The sequence below is a fragment of the Bos indicus genome, chromosome 7 (assembly GCF_029378745.1).
Source record: "Bos indicus isolate NIAB-ARS_2022 breed Sahiwal x Tharparkar chromosome 7, NIAB-ARS_B.indTharparkar_mat_pri_1.0, whole genome shotgun sequence".
Classification (NCBI taxonomy): domain Eukaryota; kingdom Metazoa; phylum Chordata; class Mammalia; order Artiodactyla; family Bovidae; genus Bos; species Bos indicus.
This window is the reverse complement of record NC_091766.1, coordinates 40,955,826-40,969,261: the sequence shown is the minus strand read 5'-3', so window position 1 is coordinate 40,969,261 and position 13,436 is coordinate 40,955,826. Positions and strand designations below refer to the sequence as shown.

Here is a 13,436-nt window from a genome sequence, read left to right as displayed (position 1 = left end):
GAATGATTCTTTACCACTTAGCCACTGAGGGTTTCCCTTAAATAAGAGGGGATGTATTTTTTGTTTCTCACTGGTTTTGTGGCTGGATATTCATGGTGACTTTAGAAAAAAGACTTGGGAAAGGCTTGGGCACTCTTAATTTGCATCATACAAAGTTCTTTATTCCAAATCCCCTTCCACATGACAACTAGCTTCTTTTAAGTTTTATTGAAGTATAATTGACAAAAGTTTTATACATATTGTATTTAACATGTGCAATTTAATAACTTGACATACATATACATTGTAGAATGTAGTATGTTCTTAACCATTTTCTGCATCCAATAATATAATTTTCTCATCCAATAAGTAATTGCTGCATTAATTGGTTGGTTTTTGAAGATATAAACAGCAAAACATTTTTATAATAAAAACCTAGTAAAATATGACGGAGAAGGCAATGGCAACCCACTCCAGTACTCTTGCCTGGGAAATCCCATGGACCGAACAGCCTGGTAGGCTGCAGTCCATGGGGTCGCTAAGAGTCGGACATGACTGGGCGACTTCACTTTCACTTTTCACTTTCATGCATTGGAGGAGGAAATGGCAACCCACATCGGTGTTCTTGCCTGGAGAATCCCAAGGACAGATGAATCTGGTGGGCTGCCATCTATGGGGTCGCACAGAGTCGGACACCACTGAAGCGACTTAGCAGCAGCAGCAGCAGTAAAATATGACATGTCATCCTTTTGAGTTTGAATGGACTGCTAATATTATGAGAAACATATGTTGAATTCATTAAGAATTTTTTTATTTTTGTAATGTTCTTATAAGTTATTATTATTTTAATGTGGATTAAATCAGTTGGAAGGGGTTCCTCTTCTTCTATTTTATGAAAATATCATTTGAAAGACTATTTCTTCCTATATACCTGTAATTTATTTATAAAGACATGAGAATATCAATTTTTCTTTGAGATTTTAAAAATATATGAAACAAACTAATTTTGTTTGTTTATATTTGAGTTGCTCACATAATCATTGACTGTAAGAAACCAGCAAATGCTCTGTTTTCATTATTTAAAGTTGCTTTGTAGTAGATGGTTGAAATATAGCCTTATCCTCTTTTGCCTTATCCTCTTTAGAGATGAGGATACATTTTATTTTCTCCTTTTGTGTTAAAGTGATAAATTACTTCCCTTATTAATAAACATCAAACATTAAACCAAATTATATTTATTCTATTTAGCCATCTAGATTTTCTGTATGCTTTTCTACATGCTTCAATTTTTAACTTTATAAATTTTTATTATAATACTTGCCTCCATATTAATGAGCACTATTATCCTTTAACATCCTCTTCTTGAAGTATCCCTATTTGATTTAGATTACAAGTGTACACCGGGCTTCCTAGGTGGCTCAGATGGTAAAGAATCTATCTGCAATGCAGAAGACCTGGATTCAATCCCTGGGTGTGGAAGATCCCCTGGAGAAGGGAATGGTTACCTACTCCAGTAATCTTGCCTGGAGAATTACATGGATAGAAGAGTCTGTTTAGCTAGAGCCCATTTGGTCACAAAGAGTAGGACATGACAGAGTGACTAACACTTTCACTTTTCACAAGTGTATACTAGCTAATATAATGAGATAAAAACATTTGCCCTTTGATTTTCTCTGAAAAATTAGATCTAAAATGATAATCATTATTTCTTTGGATGATTGGAAGAATACAAATGAGAAATGGGTGGTTCATTCCCTGGAAATTTCTAAATCTTTTCAACACATATCATAGTTGTAGACTGAGAAGGCAATGGCAACCCACTCCAGTACCCTTGCCTGGAAAATCCCATAGATGGAGGAGCCTGGTTGGCTGCAGTCCATGGGGTAGCTAAGAGTCGGACACGACTGAGCGACTTCCCTTTAACTTTTCAGTTTCATGCATTGGAGAAGGAAATGACAACCCACTCCAGTGTTCTGGCCTGGAGAATCCCAGGGACGGAGGAGCCTGGTGGGCTGCTGTCTATGGGGTCGAACAGAGTCGGACATACTGAAGAGACTTAGCAGCAGCAGCAGCAGCATAGTTGTAGAAAATAGATGAAACCACTGTAGAACTACAATACTTCATTTTACATAAGCTATGTGCAAACGTGCTAAGTCTCATCATTCATGTCTGACTCTTTGCAACCTTATGGACTGTAGCCTGCCAGACTCCTCTGTCCCTGGGATTTTCCAGGCAAGACTACTGGCATGGATTGCCATGCCCTTCTCCAGAGGATCTTCCCAACCCAAGGATCAAACCCATGTCTCCTGTGTCTCCTGAATTGCAGGTGGATTCTTTACACTGAACCACCAGAGAAGTCCCTTATACAAGCTAACTTTCACTCAAATACCAGTATTTCTTGCCTGAAAGCTGTTAATGGCCTCTTGTACCCATCTGTGTAGCAGAATAATGGCACCAAAGATCTAATATATTCTGTACTCAGTTCTTCATCAGTGACTGACAGAAACTGGCATATTACTTTGTCCCACTGATGAGATAGCCCTATTATCTAGTGGCTGTAAGAGTTCTCTTTGAATTCAGCTCCATTTTTCTCAAAATAAAATTTTGAAATTAGATTACTTACCAGCAAGATGACAAGACATCAGCAAGATAGAGTGGTTGCAACCACTGATATTCTGAAGTGTGAACATTTCTAATAATTTCAGTACAGTGAATTGGTACAGGATGGAGGTAGAATGAGATAGGCTTTTAATACTCCTTTAGCATTTGAGATATTTTAGATAATGATATTTTTTAATATTCAAAAATTTATTGAAAAATGTTATGTACCAGGTACTATGCTAGGTGCTGAGGAACAACAGTGCATTTTGAGTTATTGTTTTAATATAAATGAAAATATTGTTATCAATCATTATTTTTACTAAAAGAGGGACAGTCAAGATTTTCAAGTCAGAGAAATGGAGGGTAGAAAATTAATATCTAGGAATTAGGAAAATTGATTATAAAGAAGCTGACACTGACAAATAAATACAGATCGTTGTAGCTCTTTATATCTGGGTTTTTTAAATAACAGACTAAAGACATGTTTGGATCATTTACAGAGTATTCAATGGTCAAAAACTGAGGCTGTATATGAGAAGAGTATCTTTATGATTTGTGCATTTAAACCACCTTCTATGCCAATAGAATACTTACAAAATTACTTGGTTTTGGCCCCCATATCTGTGCCATGCCTCAAGCACCGTTGTGGGAGGTTTTTCTGCATAAGTGGAGAAGACAGTTATTGCAAATAGGAGAAGCACAACATATTTTAAGCATGTCTGAAGATGAAGAAAAAGTGAAATTATGCCTTCCTGAACCAGCTATCCAGAAATTTACTAAAATGGCAATCCCAACAGACCTGGAGATGTTACAAAAGTGCCAGATAAATATTGAGAAGTATTAGAGGTGCTGAACATGGGACCAGTACATGAAGAGCATGTCAATGCAGGACGTACAGTTCAGCAACTCTGCTGCAATATTGGAGGAGTGGAGAAGCTTTGTTTTAAAGTCCAAAAGGGTGACCTAAGACTTCTAAAGAGAATGATAGATTCTGTTGAAAACGCGTCAGCTGCAACAGCAGGATTTTTCCAACTCCATCTAGCATCTGTAGAAGAACTTAAGAAACAATTTAATGATGAAGAAACTTTATTACAGCCTTCTTTAGATCCATGACTGACAACATTTCATACTACTGAAGATGAAGCTGATCCTCAGAGTATGACTCAGATGTATGCGTTGCCTGAAACGCCTCAAGATTAAAATACTGCAGAATCATGGGAGACCTTAGAAGCGGACTTAAATGAACTTAACCAACTGGTCCCACTGATTTCTCTCTCCTAGTGAATTTTCAGCAGGAGAAGATTGACAGCACTGAAAACCATGTCAACAGTGCTGCTGTGAATATTGAAGAGGGAACCAAAACATGGGGGAAGGCTGAAAAATACAAGCTGGCAGCCCTACCTGTGGCAGGCGCACTCAGAGGAGGAGTGGTGAAGGGTCAGATTGGCCTCCTTGATGCTTCAAAGCGTCAGAAATTGCAGCTGCACTTGGTGGTGGGGTGTTGCGCTTCACAGGTGGAAAAGTGATACAAAAAAAAAAAAAAAAACAGAAAATGATTGGGAAGCTCACTTCCAGCTGTCCAGCTCTCCCCAGCCCAACTGACAAAAAAATGCAGTTAAAAACCAAACTTTACTAATTATTGACACAAGCATGTCTATCCTAATGAGGACCTTTGCTGCTGTTGGACACTCAGTTGGCTTTCAGAATATGATTATATTGAAACAGTGGCTACAGATACTCAAGTGGGATTGAACTGTGATAAGGGGATATATTTTGTTGTTTGCTGGATATTAATGGAGTTGTGAGAGACTTAGGAGCTTGGCCTGAGGCTGACAGTATTTGTCAGGTAAGTTTAAAGGCTGGCAGGGAGCAGAATTTTTACCTGGAAATGTGAAAACTGAACCCATAACTTTAATAAGGACTTGTGATGTGTGGACATGTTGAGTTATGGAAGGGTAGTTTTTGGAACAGTTTCTTCCATGACCCTGACTTGGAGACTCCGAGATTAAGCATATTATAAATATGTTTCTTTTTCTCCTAAATGTAGATTATTTAGGCATTTTAGCAGAGAAAAGAATGGAAGTTTAAGAGCTTTTCATATCAAATAGGGAAAACAGGATCTAGCAAGGAGCATGAGTGAACTGCATAATGGAATCCATTTGGTGAGCCCTATTGCATTTTTGCCTAACAATATTATATGGTAAAGCAAATAAATAGTGTAAGAAAATGGAAAAAAAATTACTTGTTTCTTACAGGAGACAATTTGGCTCCTGTGAAATGTATAATTTATAGTAACAATGATGGATTGTACTTCACAATTCAACTAAGAATTTTGAAATGCTGCTGCTGCTGCTGCTAAGTCACTTCAGCCATGTCCGACTCTGTGTGACCCCATAGACAGCAGCCCACCAGGCTCCCCCATCCCTGGGATTCTCCAATTGCTGGAGTGGGTTGCCATTTCCTTCTCCAATGCATGAAACTGAAAAGTGAAAGTGAAGCCGCTCAGTTGTGTCTGACTCTTAGCGACCCCATGGACTGCAGCCTACCAGCCTCCTCTGTCCACAGTATTTTCCAAGCACTGGAGTACTGGAGTGGGTTGTCATTGCCTTCTCCAATTTTGAAATGACTTCCTCTCTTATATCTAATTAAGATATTTTACAGGTTCCTTCAAATAGTGAAAAGGTAATGTGATCTGGCTGTTATGTTGAAATTTGCAGATTATCTTTTTTTTTAATTTTTTATTTTATTTTATTTTTTAACTTTACAATATTGTATTGGTTTTTCCATATATCAACATGAATCCACCACAGGTATACACATGTTCCCCATCCTGAACCCTCCTCCCTCCTCCCTCTCGGTACCATCCCTCTGGGTCGTCCCAGTACACCATTAACATTAGCATTTTATTTATTTTTTTTTTTTTTAATTTTATTTTATTTTTAAACTTTACATAATTGTATTAGTTTTGCCAAATATCAAAATGAATCCACCACAGGTATACATGTGTTCCCCATCCTGACCCCTCCTCCCTCCTCCCTCCCCATACCCTCCCTCTGGGTCGTCCCAGTGCACTAGCCCCAAGCATCCAGTATCGTGCATCGAACCTGGACTGGCAACTCGTTTCTTACATGATATTTTACATGTTACAATGTCATTCTCCCAAATCTTCCCACCCTCTCCCTCTCCCACAGAGTCCATAAGACTGTTCTATACATCAGTGTCTCTTTTGCTGTCTCGTACACAGGGTTATTGTTACCATCTTTCTAAATTCCATATATATGCGTTAGAATACTGTATTTATGTTTTTCCTTCTGGCTTACTTCACTCTGTATAATAGGCTCCAGTTTCATCCACCTCATTAGAACTGATTCAAATGTTTTCTTTTTAATGGCTGAGTAATACTCCATTGTGTATATGTACCACGGCTTTCTTATCCATTCATCTGCTGATGGACATCTAGGTTGCTTCCATGTCTTGGCTATTATAAACAGTGCTGCGATGAACATTGGGGTACACGTGTCTCTTTCCCTTCTGGTTTCCTCAGTGTGTATGCCCAGCAGTGGGATTGCTGGGTCATAAGGCAGTTCTATTTCCAGTTTTTTAAGGAATCTCCACACTGTTCTCCATAGTGGCTGTACTAGTTTGCATTCCCACCAACAGTGTAAGAGGGTTCCCTTTTCTCCACACCCTCTCCAGCATTTATTATTTGTAGACTTTTGGATCGCAGCCATTCTGACTGGTGTGAAATGGTACCTCATAGTGGTTTTGATTTGCATTTCTCTGATAATGAGTGATGTTGAGCATCTTTTCATGTGTTTGTTAGCCATCTGTATGTCTTTTTTGGAGAAATGTCTATTTAGTTCTTTGGCCCATTTTTTGATTGGGTCGTTTATTTTTCTGGAGTTGAGCTGTAGGAGTTGCTTGTATATTTTTGAGATTAGTTGTTTGTCGGTTGCTTCATTTGCTATTATTTTCTCCCATTCTGAAGGCTGTCTTTTCACCTTGCTAATAGTTTCCTTTGATGTGCAGAAGCTTTTAAGGTTAATTAGGTCCCATTTGTTTATTTTTGCTTTTATTTCCAATATTCTGGGAGGTGGGTCATAGAGGATCCTGCTGTGATGTATGTCGGAGAGTGTTTTGCCTATGTTCTCCTCTAGGAGTTTTATAGTTTCTGGTCTTATGTTTAGATCTTTAATCCATTTTGAGTTTATTTTTGTGTATGGTGTTAGAAAGTGGTCCAGTTTCATTCTTTTACAAGTGGCTGACCAGATTTCCCAGCACCACTTGTTAAAGAGATTGTCTTTAATCCATTGTATATTCTTGCCTCCTTTGTCAAAGATAAGGTGTCCATATGTGCGTGGATTTATCTCTGGGCTTTCTATTTTATTCCATTGATCAATATTTCTGTCTTTGTGCCAGTACCATACTGTCTTGATAACTGTGGCTTTGTAGTAGAGCCTGAAGTCAGGTAGGTTGATTCCTCCAGTTCCATTCTTCTTTCTCAAGATCGCTTTGGCTATTCGAGGTTTTTTGTATTTCCATACAAATTGTGAAATTATTTGTTCTAGCTCTGTGAAGAATACTGTTGGTAGCTTGATAGGGATTGCGTTGAATCTATAAATTGCTTTGGGTAGTATACTCATTTTCACTATATTGATTCTTCCAATCCATGAACATGGTATATTTCTCCATCTATTAGTGTCCTCTTTGATTTCTTTCACCAGTGTTTTATAGTTTTCTATATATAGGTCTTTAGTTTCTTTAGGTAGATATATTCCTAAGTATTTTATTCTTTCTGTTGCAATGGTGAATGGAATTGTTTCCTTAATTTCTCTTTCTGTTTTCTCATTATTAGTGTATAGGAATGCAAGGGATTTCTGTGTGTTGATTTTATATCCTGCAACTTTACTGTAGTCATTGATTATTTCTAGTAATTTTCTGGTGGACTCTTTAGGGTTTTCTATGTAGAGGATCATGTCATCTGCAAATAGTGAGAGTTTTACTTCTTCTTTTCCAATTTGGATTCCTTTTATTTCTTTTTCTGCTCTGATTGCTGTGGCCAAAACTTCCAAAACTATGTTGAATAGTAATGGTGAAAGTGGGCACCCTTGTCTTGTTCCTGACTTTAGAGGAAATGCTTTCAATTTTTCACCATTGAGGATAATGTTTGCAGTGGGTTTGTCATATATAGCTTTTATTATGTTGAGGTATGTTCCTTCTATTCCTGCTTTCTGGAGAGTTTTTATCATAAATGGATGTTGAATTTTGTCAAAGGCTTTCTCTGCATCTATTGAGATAATCATATGGTTTTTATTTTTCAATTTGTTAATGTGGTGTATTACATTGATTGATTTGCGGATATTGAAGAATCCTTGCATCCCTGGGATAAAGCCCACTTGATCATGGTGTATGATCTTTTTAATGTGTTGTTGGATTCTGATTGCTAGAATTTTGTTAAGGATTTTTGCATCTATGTTCATCAGTGATATTGGCCTGTAGTTTTCTTTTTTTGTGGGATCTTTGTCAGGTTTTGGTATTAGGGTGATGGTGGCCTCATAGAATGAGTTTGGAAGTTTACCTTCCTCTGCAATTTTCTGGAAGAGTTTGAGCAGGATAGGTGTTAGCTCTTCTCTAAATTTTTGGTAGAATTCAGCTGTGAAGCCGTCTGGACCGGGGCTTTTGTTTGCTGGAAGATTTTTGATTACAGTTTCAATTTCCATGCTTGTGATGGGTCTGTTAAGATTTTCTATTTCTTCCTGGTCCAGTTTTGGAAAGTTGTACTTTTCTAAGAATTTGTCCATTTCTTCCACGTTGTCCATTTTATTGGCATATAATTGTTGATAGTAGTCTCTTATGATCCTTTGTATTTCTGTGTTGTCTGTTGTGATCTCTCCATTTTCGTTTCTAATTTTGTTGATTTGATTTTTCTCCCTTTGTTTCTTGATGAGTCTGGCTAATGGTTTGTCAATTTTATTTATCCTTTCAAAGAACCAGCTTTTGGTTTTGTTGATTTTTGCTATGGTCTCTTTTGTTTCTTTTGCATTTATTTCTGCTCTAATTTTTAAGATTTCTTTCCTTCTACTAACCCTGGGGTTCTTCATTTCTTCCTTTTCTAGTTGCTTTAGGTGTAGAGTTAGGTTATTTATTTGACTTTTTTCTTGTTTCTTGAGGTGTGCCTGTATTGCTATGAACTTTCCCCTTAGGACTGCTTTTACCGTGTCCCACAGGTTTTGGGTTGTTGTGTTTTCATTTTCATTCGTTTCTATGCAAATTTTGATTTCTTTTTTGATTTCTTCTGTGATTTGTTGGTTATTCAGCAGCGTGTTGTTCAGCCTCCATATGTTGGAATTTTTAATAGTTTTTCTCCTGTAATTGAGATCTAATCTTACTGCATTGTGGTCAGAAAAAATGCTTGGAATGATTTCTATCTTTTTGAATTTACCAAGGCTAGCTTTATGGCCCAGGATGTGATCTATCCTGGAGAAGGTTCCATGTGCGCTTGAGAAAAAGGTGAAATTCATTGTTTTGGGATGAAATGACCTATAGATATCAATTAGGTCTAACTGGTCTATTGTATCGTTTAAAGTTTGTGTTTCCTTGTTAATTTTCTGTTTAGTTGATCTATCCATAGGTGTGAGTGGGGTATTAAAGTCTCCCACTATTATTGTGTTATTGTTAATTTCTCCTTTCATACTTGTTAGCATTTGTCTTACGTACTGTGGTGCTCCCGTGTTGGGTGCATATATATTTATAATTGTTATATCTTCTTCTTGGATTGATCCTTTGATCATTATGTAGTTACCTTCTTTGTCTCTTTTCACAGCCTTTGTTTTAAAGTCTATTTTATCTGATATGAGTATTGCTACTCCTGCTTTCTTTTGGTCCCTATTTGCATGGAAAATCTTTTTCCAGCCCTTCACTTTCAGTCTGTATGTGTCTCCTGTTTTGAGGTGGGTCTCTTGTAGACAACATATGTAGGGGTCTTGTTTTTGTATCCATTCAGCCAGTCTTTGTCTTTTGGTTGGGGCATTCAACCCATTTACGTTTAAGGTAATTACTGATAAGTATGTTCCCGTTGCCATTTACTTTATTGTTTTGGGTTCGAGTTTATACACCGTTTTTGTGTTTCCTGTCTAGAGAATACAAGTGACCCAGAATTCTCTTATGCATCTTAATGTGCTGGTAAGCAGCTGAAGGGAAAATATGGCTGAAACGACTACATCCGGTTAATTGCCTGGCTGAGGTGATATTCACCACATTTGGAGGTTTCACATAATTTACAGGTAGTTCTGGAGGTCTGCCTCTATGTAGAGCTGCAAAAGCAGAGCCATTCCATAGTGTACTCTTACAGTCTTTGGCATCCCTTAACAGAGACTGCCGACCAACACCGAGTAATGTCTGTACCCCAGGAACACTCTGAGGGATCTCCTTATCTAGTAAGGGACCAATCCGCTCACAAATTTTAAGGAGGTAGTCTGGAGGAATGTGTGCATTGGCTGCCACCAGATCCTCGAAGCTTCTTCGGTGCTCTCTCCCCTCCCAGTCTAAGCGGCGCGGAATAAGCTGATGCTCCTCGAGTTCCTGCACTAGCACCTGAGCGGATTTGTTGCAGGGTCCGGATTGCAAGAATCTAGCGATCAGGTAATACAGCTCGGCTTCGATCTGGGTAGGTGCCGCCGCCATCCTTTTCCTGGGGGGGTTTGGGGGCTTCGCTCCAGAGGGGCTGGCGGGGGAGAGTGGGGGCGCTGTCTCTATTGTGGTGAAGCCCCCATGCCCAGGAGTCCCGCCGCTTCCGCCGCACTCCGCGTCCCAGTTTCGGTCTTTCTCGGATTCATCGCATCACGTTTCGACCCATAGATATTCTAGCCCAAGAGCTGAGGAGGCGGAGGAGGAAGGAGAGTAAGAGAGAGAACAACATTAGCATTTTAAAAATCTCTTCTTATAAATGATTTTACATGAAAATTCAGTGGCTATATTAATTTCCTACCATCCTGAAAAAAAGATTTTGGATAGAAAAATCTGATATGTTTCTGTCACTCTTCTATTCTTTCTGTGAATAATTAGCTTCTAAGTTTTGGTGAATTCTTTTGCCACAGGTAGATTTCTCATCACACTCTGGCACAGAAATAGGAGCATAATAGTTATACACTGTAAGAGATATGGAATATGGAACCATGAGTAGATCAGTCTAGAATTAAATAAAAATTTAAATAATAAATAATATATATAACAATATTTCAAATTAAATTCAAATAATGTTTATATTATTTTATTAAGGCAATACATATGTATTAATTGTAAAAAATAATGATACTTTTAAAAGTATATGTTTTTTTTTTTCTTTTTAATGTTCTTCGGTAAAGTTAAGGAATTGCCTAAACCAGAGACATCCAATCCTGGCATTGTTTAACTTTAAATCATTTGCTTGTACATGCATTTGATTTTTAAAACACTAGAGGCGTAGGAAAATAGAATAATCACATATTTATCACTCATCTCTGTCATTATGTGTGTGTCTGTTATGAATATATGTATAAGTTTTTAGATCTGTATGAATCAGTATTAGTTGAACCTGGTGAGAGATAGGAAAGTAACATATGCTCTCCTAATTCCTTCCTTATGGGAGGTTTAGTTGCTAAGTTGTGTACAATTCTTACGACCCCATGGACTGTAGCCCACCAGGCTCCTCTATCTATGGGATTCTCCAGGCAAGAATACTGGAGTGGGTTGCCATTTTTTTCTCCAGGGGATCTTCCCAACCGAGGAATTGAACCCAGGCCTCCTGCGTTGCAGGCAGATTTTTTACCAAGTGAGCTACAAGGAAAGCCCCTGCAAAAAAGTCACTCAATCATGTCCAGCTCTTTGCGACCCAATGGACTATACAGTTCATGGAATTCTCCAGGCCAGAATACTGGCGTGGGTAACCTTTCCCTTCTCCAGGGGATCTTCCCAACCCAGGGATCAAACCCAGGTCTCCCACATTGCAGGCGGATTCTTTACCAGTTGAGCCACAAAGGAAGTCCTTCCTTATGTGAGCATATTAATTTGGAAGTGATTACATGATAAAATAACTTTAATGCCAGACATGAAGATATCTTTGTTGTAAAGATATCATTTTTTAGATTTTAAAGATCTTAAATTTGTTAGCATAATCACATATTTATTGACACCATCTCTCAGGGAATCTTTCACTTTCTCATTTCGAAGACTGTAGATGAAAGGATTCAACATTGGTGTCACAATGGTGTTTAGCACTGTGGCAAATTTGTTAACATCCGTCACATTACCCTTTTGTGGGCAGACATAGATGAAGATAGAGCTTCCATAGTAAAGTGTTACTACAGTGATATGTGAAACACAGGTGGAGAAAGCTTTATGTCGTCCCTGGACAGAGGGAATTCTAAAGATAGTAATAATAATATATGTGTAAGACACTCCTGTCAGGAGCAAGGAACCCAATAGCAACAAAACAGAGGAGACAAAGTCAGCCAGCTCAGCCACAGAGATATCTGCACAGACCAACTTTAGCACAGGAGCACTGTCACAGAAGAAGTGATTAATTACATTTGGCCCACAAAAGGGCAGAGGGGCAGTTAACATCGATGAGACCAAAATTGACAAAAATGCACCTATGTAAGATCCCAGAAGCAATGATATGCATGTTTGTTTGTTCATGATGATGGCATACCTCAGTGGGTTGCAGATGGCAACGTATCGATCAAAGGACATAACAGCCAAGATGAAGAATTCTGTGGAGCCCAAGAGAAAGTAGAAGAAAGACTGTGTAAGACATCCCACAAAGGATATTGCTTTGGTGAGGGAAAATGTGTTGGCTAACATCTTAGGCACCACCGTGGAGGTAATTGCAACCTCAAGGAAAGAAAGATTGGCTACAAAAAAATACATGGGTGAATGCAGACGGTAGTCACCACACACCAAAAGGATAATCATGGTGTTGCCAATCAGAGATATCATGTACATAAGCAGGAATGCAGAAAAAAGAAGAATTTCTACTTCTTTCCCATTCTGAAATCCTAGAAGAATGAACTCAGTGACAATGGTCTTGTTTCTTTGATCCATAATTTCTCACTTCTGCCTGGCATAATAAAAAAAGAAGTTTATGATTGGTCTATGTATCTAAATCTTGGAAATAATCCACATATAAATTTTAACTATATTTTCTTTTTATTAAAGAAAAACAATAAAAACAAATAATTATTTTTCCAGTGTATAAACATCTTCTGAGATAAACTGTGCCAGATATAAGAGTTCAAGTGTGAAATTCACTCATAATAGTTGAATTAGTTCCACAATAAGATTGTGATAAATATCCTATTGAAAGACCTGTGAGTTTCCCCTCAGTGTAGAGAACCTAACAGTGAATTTAGTTCTTTAGAAGTCTTGTGAACAGATGCATAGAGTGTCCTTTGGGATAAACACATCACAGTGTCCTTAATCCATTCAGATGTAAAGCAATTCAGAGTGCTGGAAAAGTTGCAATAAAGTCTAATTCTATATGATTATATATGTACGAAATGTCTTTCAAAGCTGGCTTATCATTGAGAAGAAAAATGCTAAAATAAACAACTAAACATGATTATATAATATGTTCATTACTTTTGACTTACAAGTTCTAGACACTGTATTGTTAGATTGGCCACTATAAGTCAACTTTCTGTAATTTCCATGTAGAATCACATCTTATAGCAAATGAGATATTTACAGGTATTTCAAGAGTAAGGGAAAGGTTTAAATAAATGACTTGTCAATATTTATTATATGTTTCTTAAAATTCAGAGAGAGAGAGCAAATACTCAGCTAGGAGGGAGTAGAAAAATGAAACTTTTGAATTTTGA

At 37.8% G+C, this 13,436-nt stretch overlaps 3 protein-coding genes across 3 annotated transcripts; 1 reads left to right on the top strand and 2 right to left on the bottom strand.

Moving 5' to 3' along the window:
- The first annotated feature begins 3,295 nt into the window (after nt 1–3,295).
- LOC109561022 (syntaxin-17) lies at nt 3,296–4,216 on the top strand. Its single transcript, XM_019963453.2, is given in 4 exon segments — nt 3,296–3,440; nt 3,443–3,840; nt 3,843–4,035; nt 4,038–4,216. Coding segments are annotated over 4 exon segments (915 nt in total).
- A 5,471-nt stretch (nt 4,217–9,687) lies between these two features.
- Nucleotides 9,688–10,419, bottom strand: LOC139183987 (bromodomain and WD repeat-containing protein 3-like). The gene has a single exon (XM_070792283.1). The coding sequence runs from the start codon at nt 10,261–10,263 to the stop codon at nt 9,688–9,690; it is 576 nt and encodes a 191-aa protein (XP_070648384.1). The 5' UTR covers nt 10,264–10,419.
- A 1,272-nt stretch (nt 10,420–11,691) lies between these two features.
- On the bottom strand, nt 11,692–12,660 carry LOC109561021 (olfactory receptor 6E1-like). The gene has a single exon (XM_019963451.2). The coding sequence runs from the start codon at nt 12,658–12,660 to the stop codon at nt 11,692–11,694; it is 969 nt and encodes a 322-aa protein (XP_019819010.2).
- Between the last annotated feature and the right edge of the window lie 776 nt (nt 12,661–13,436).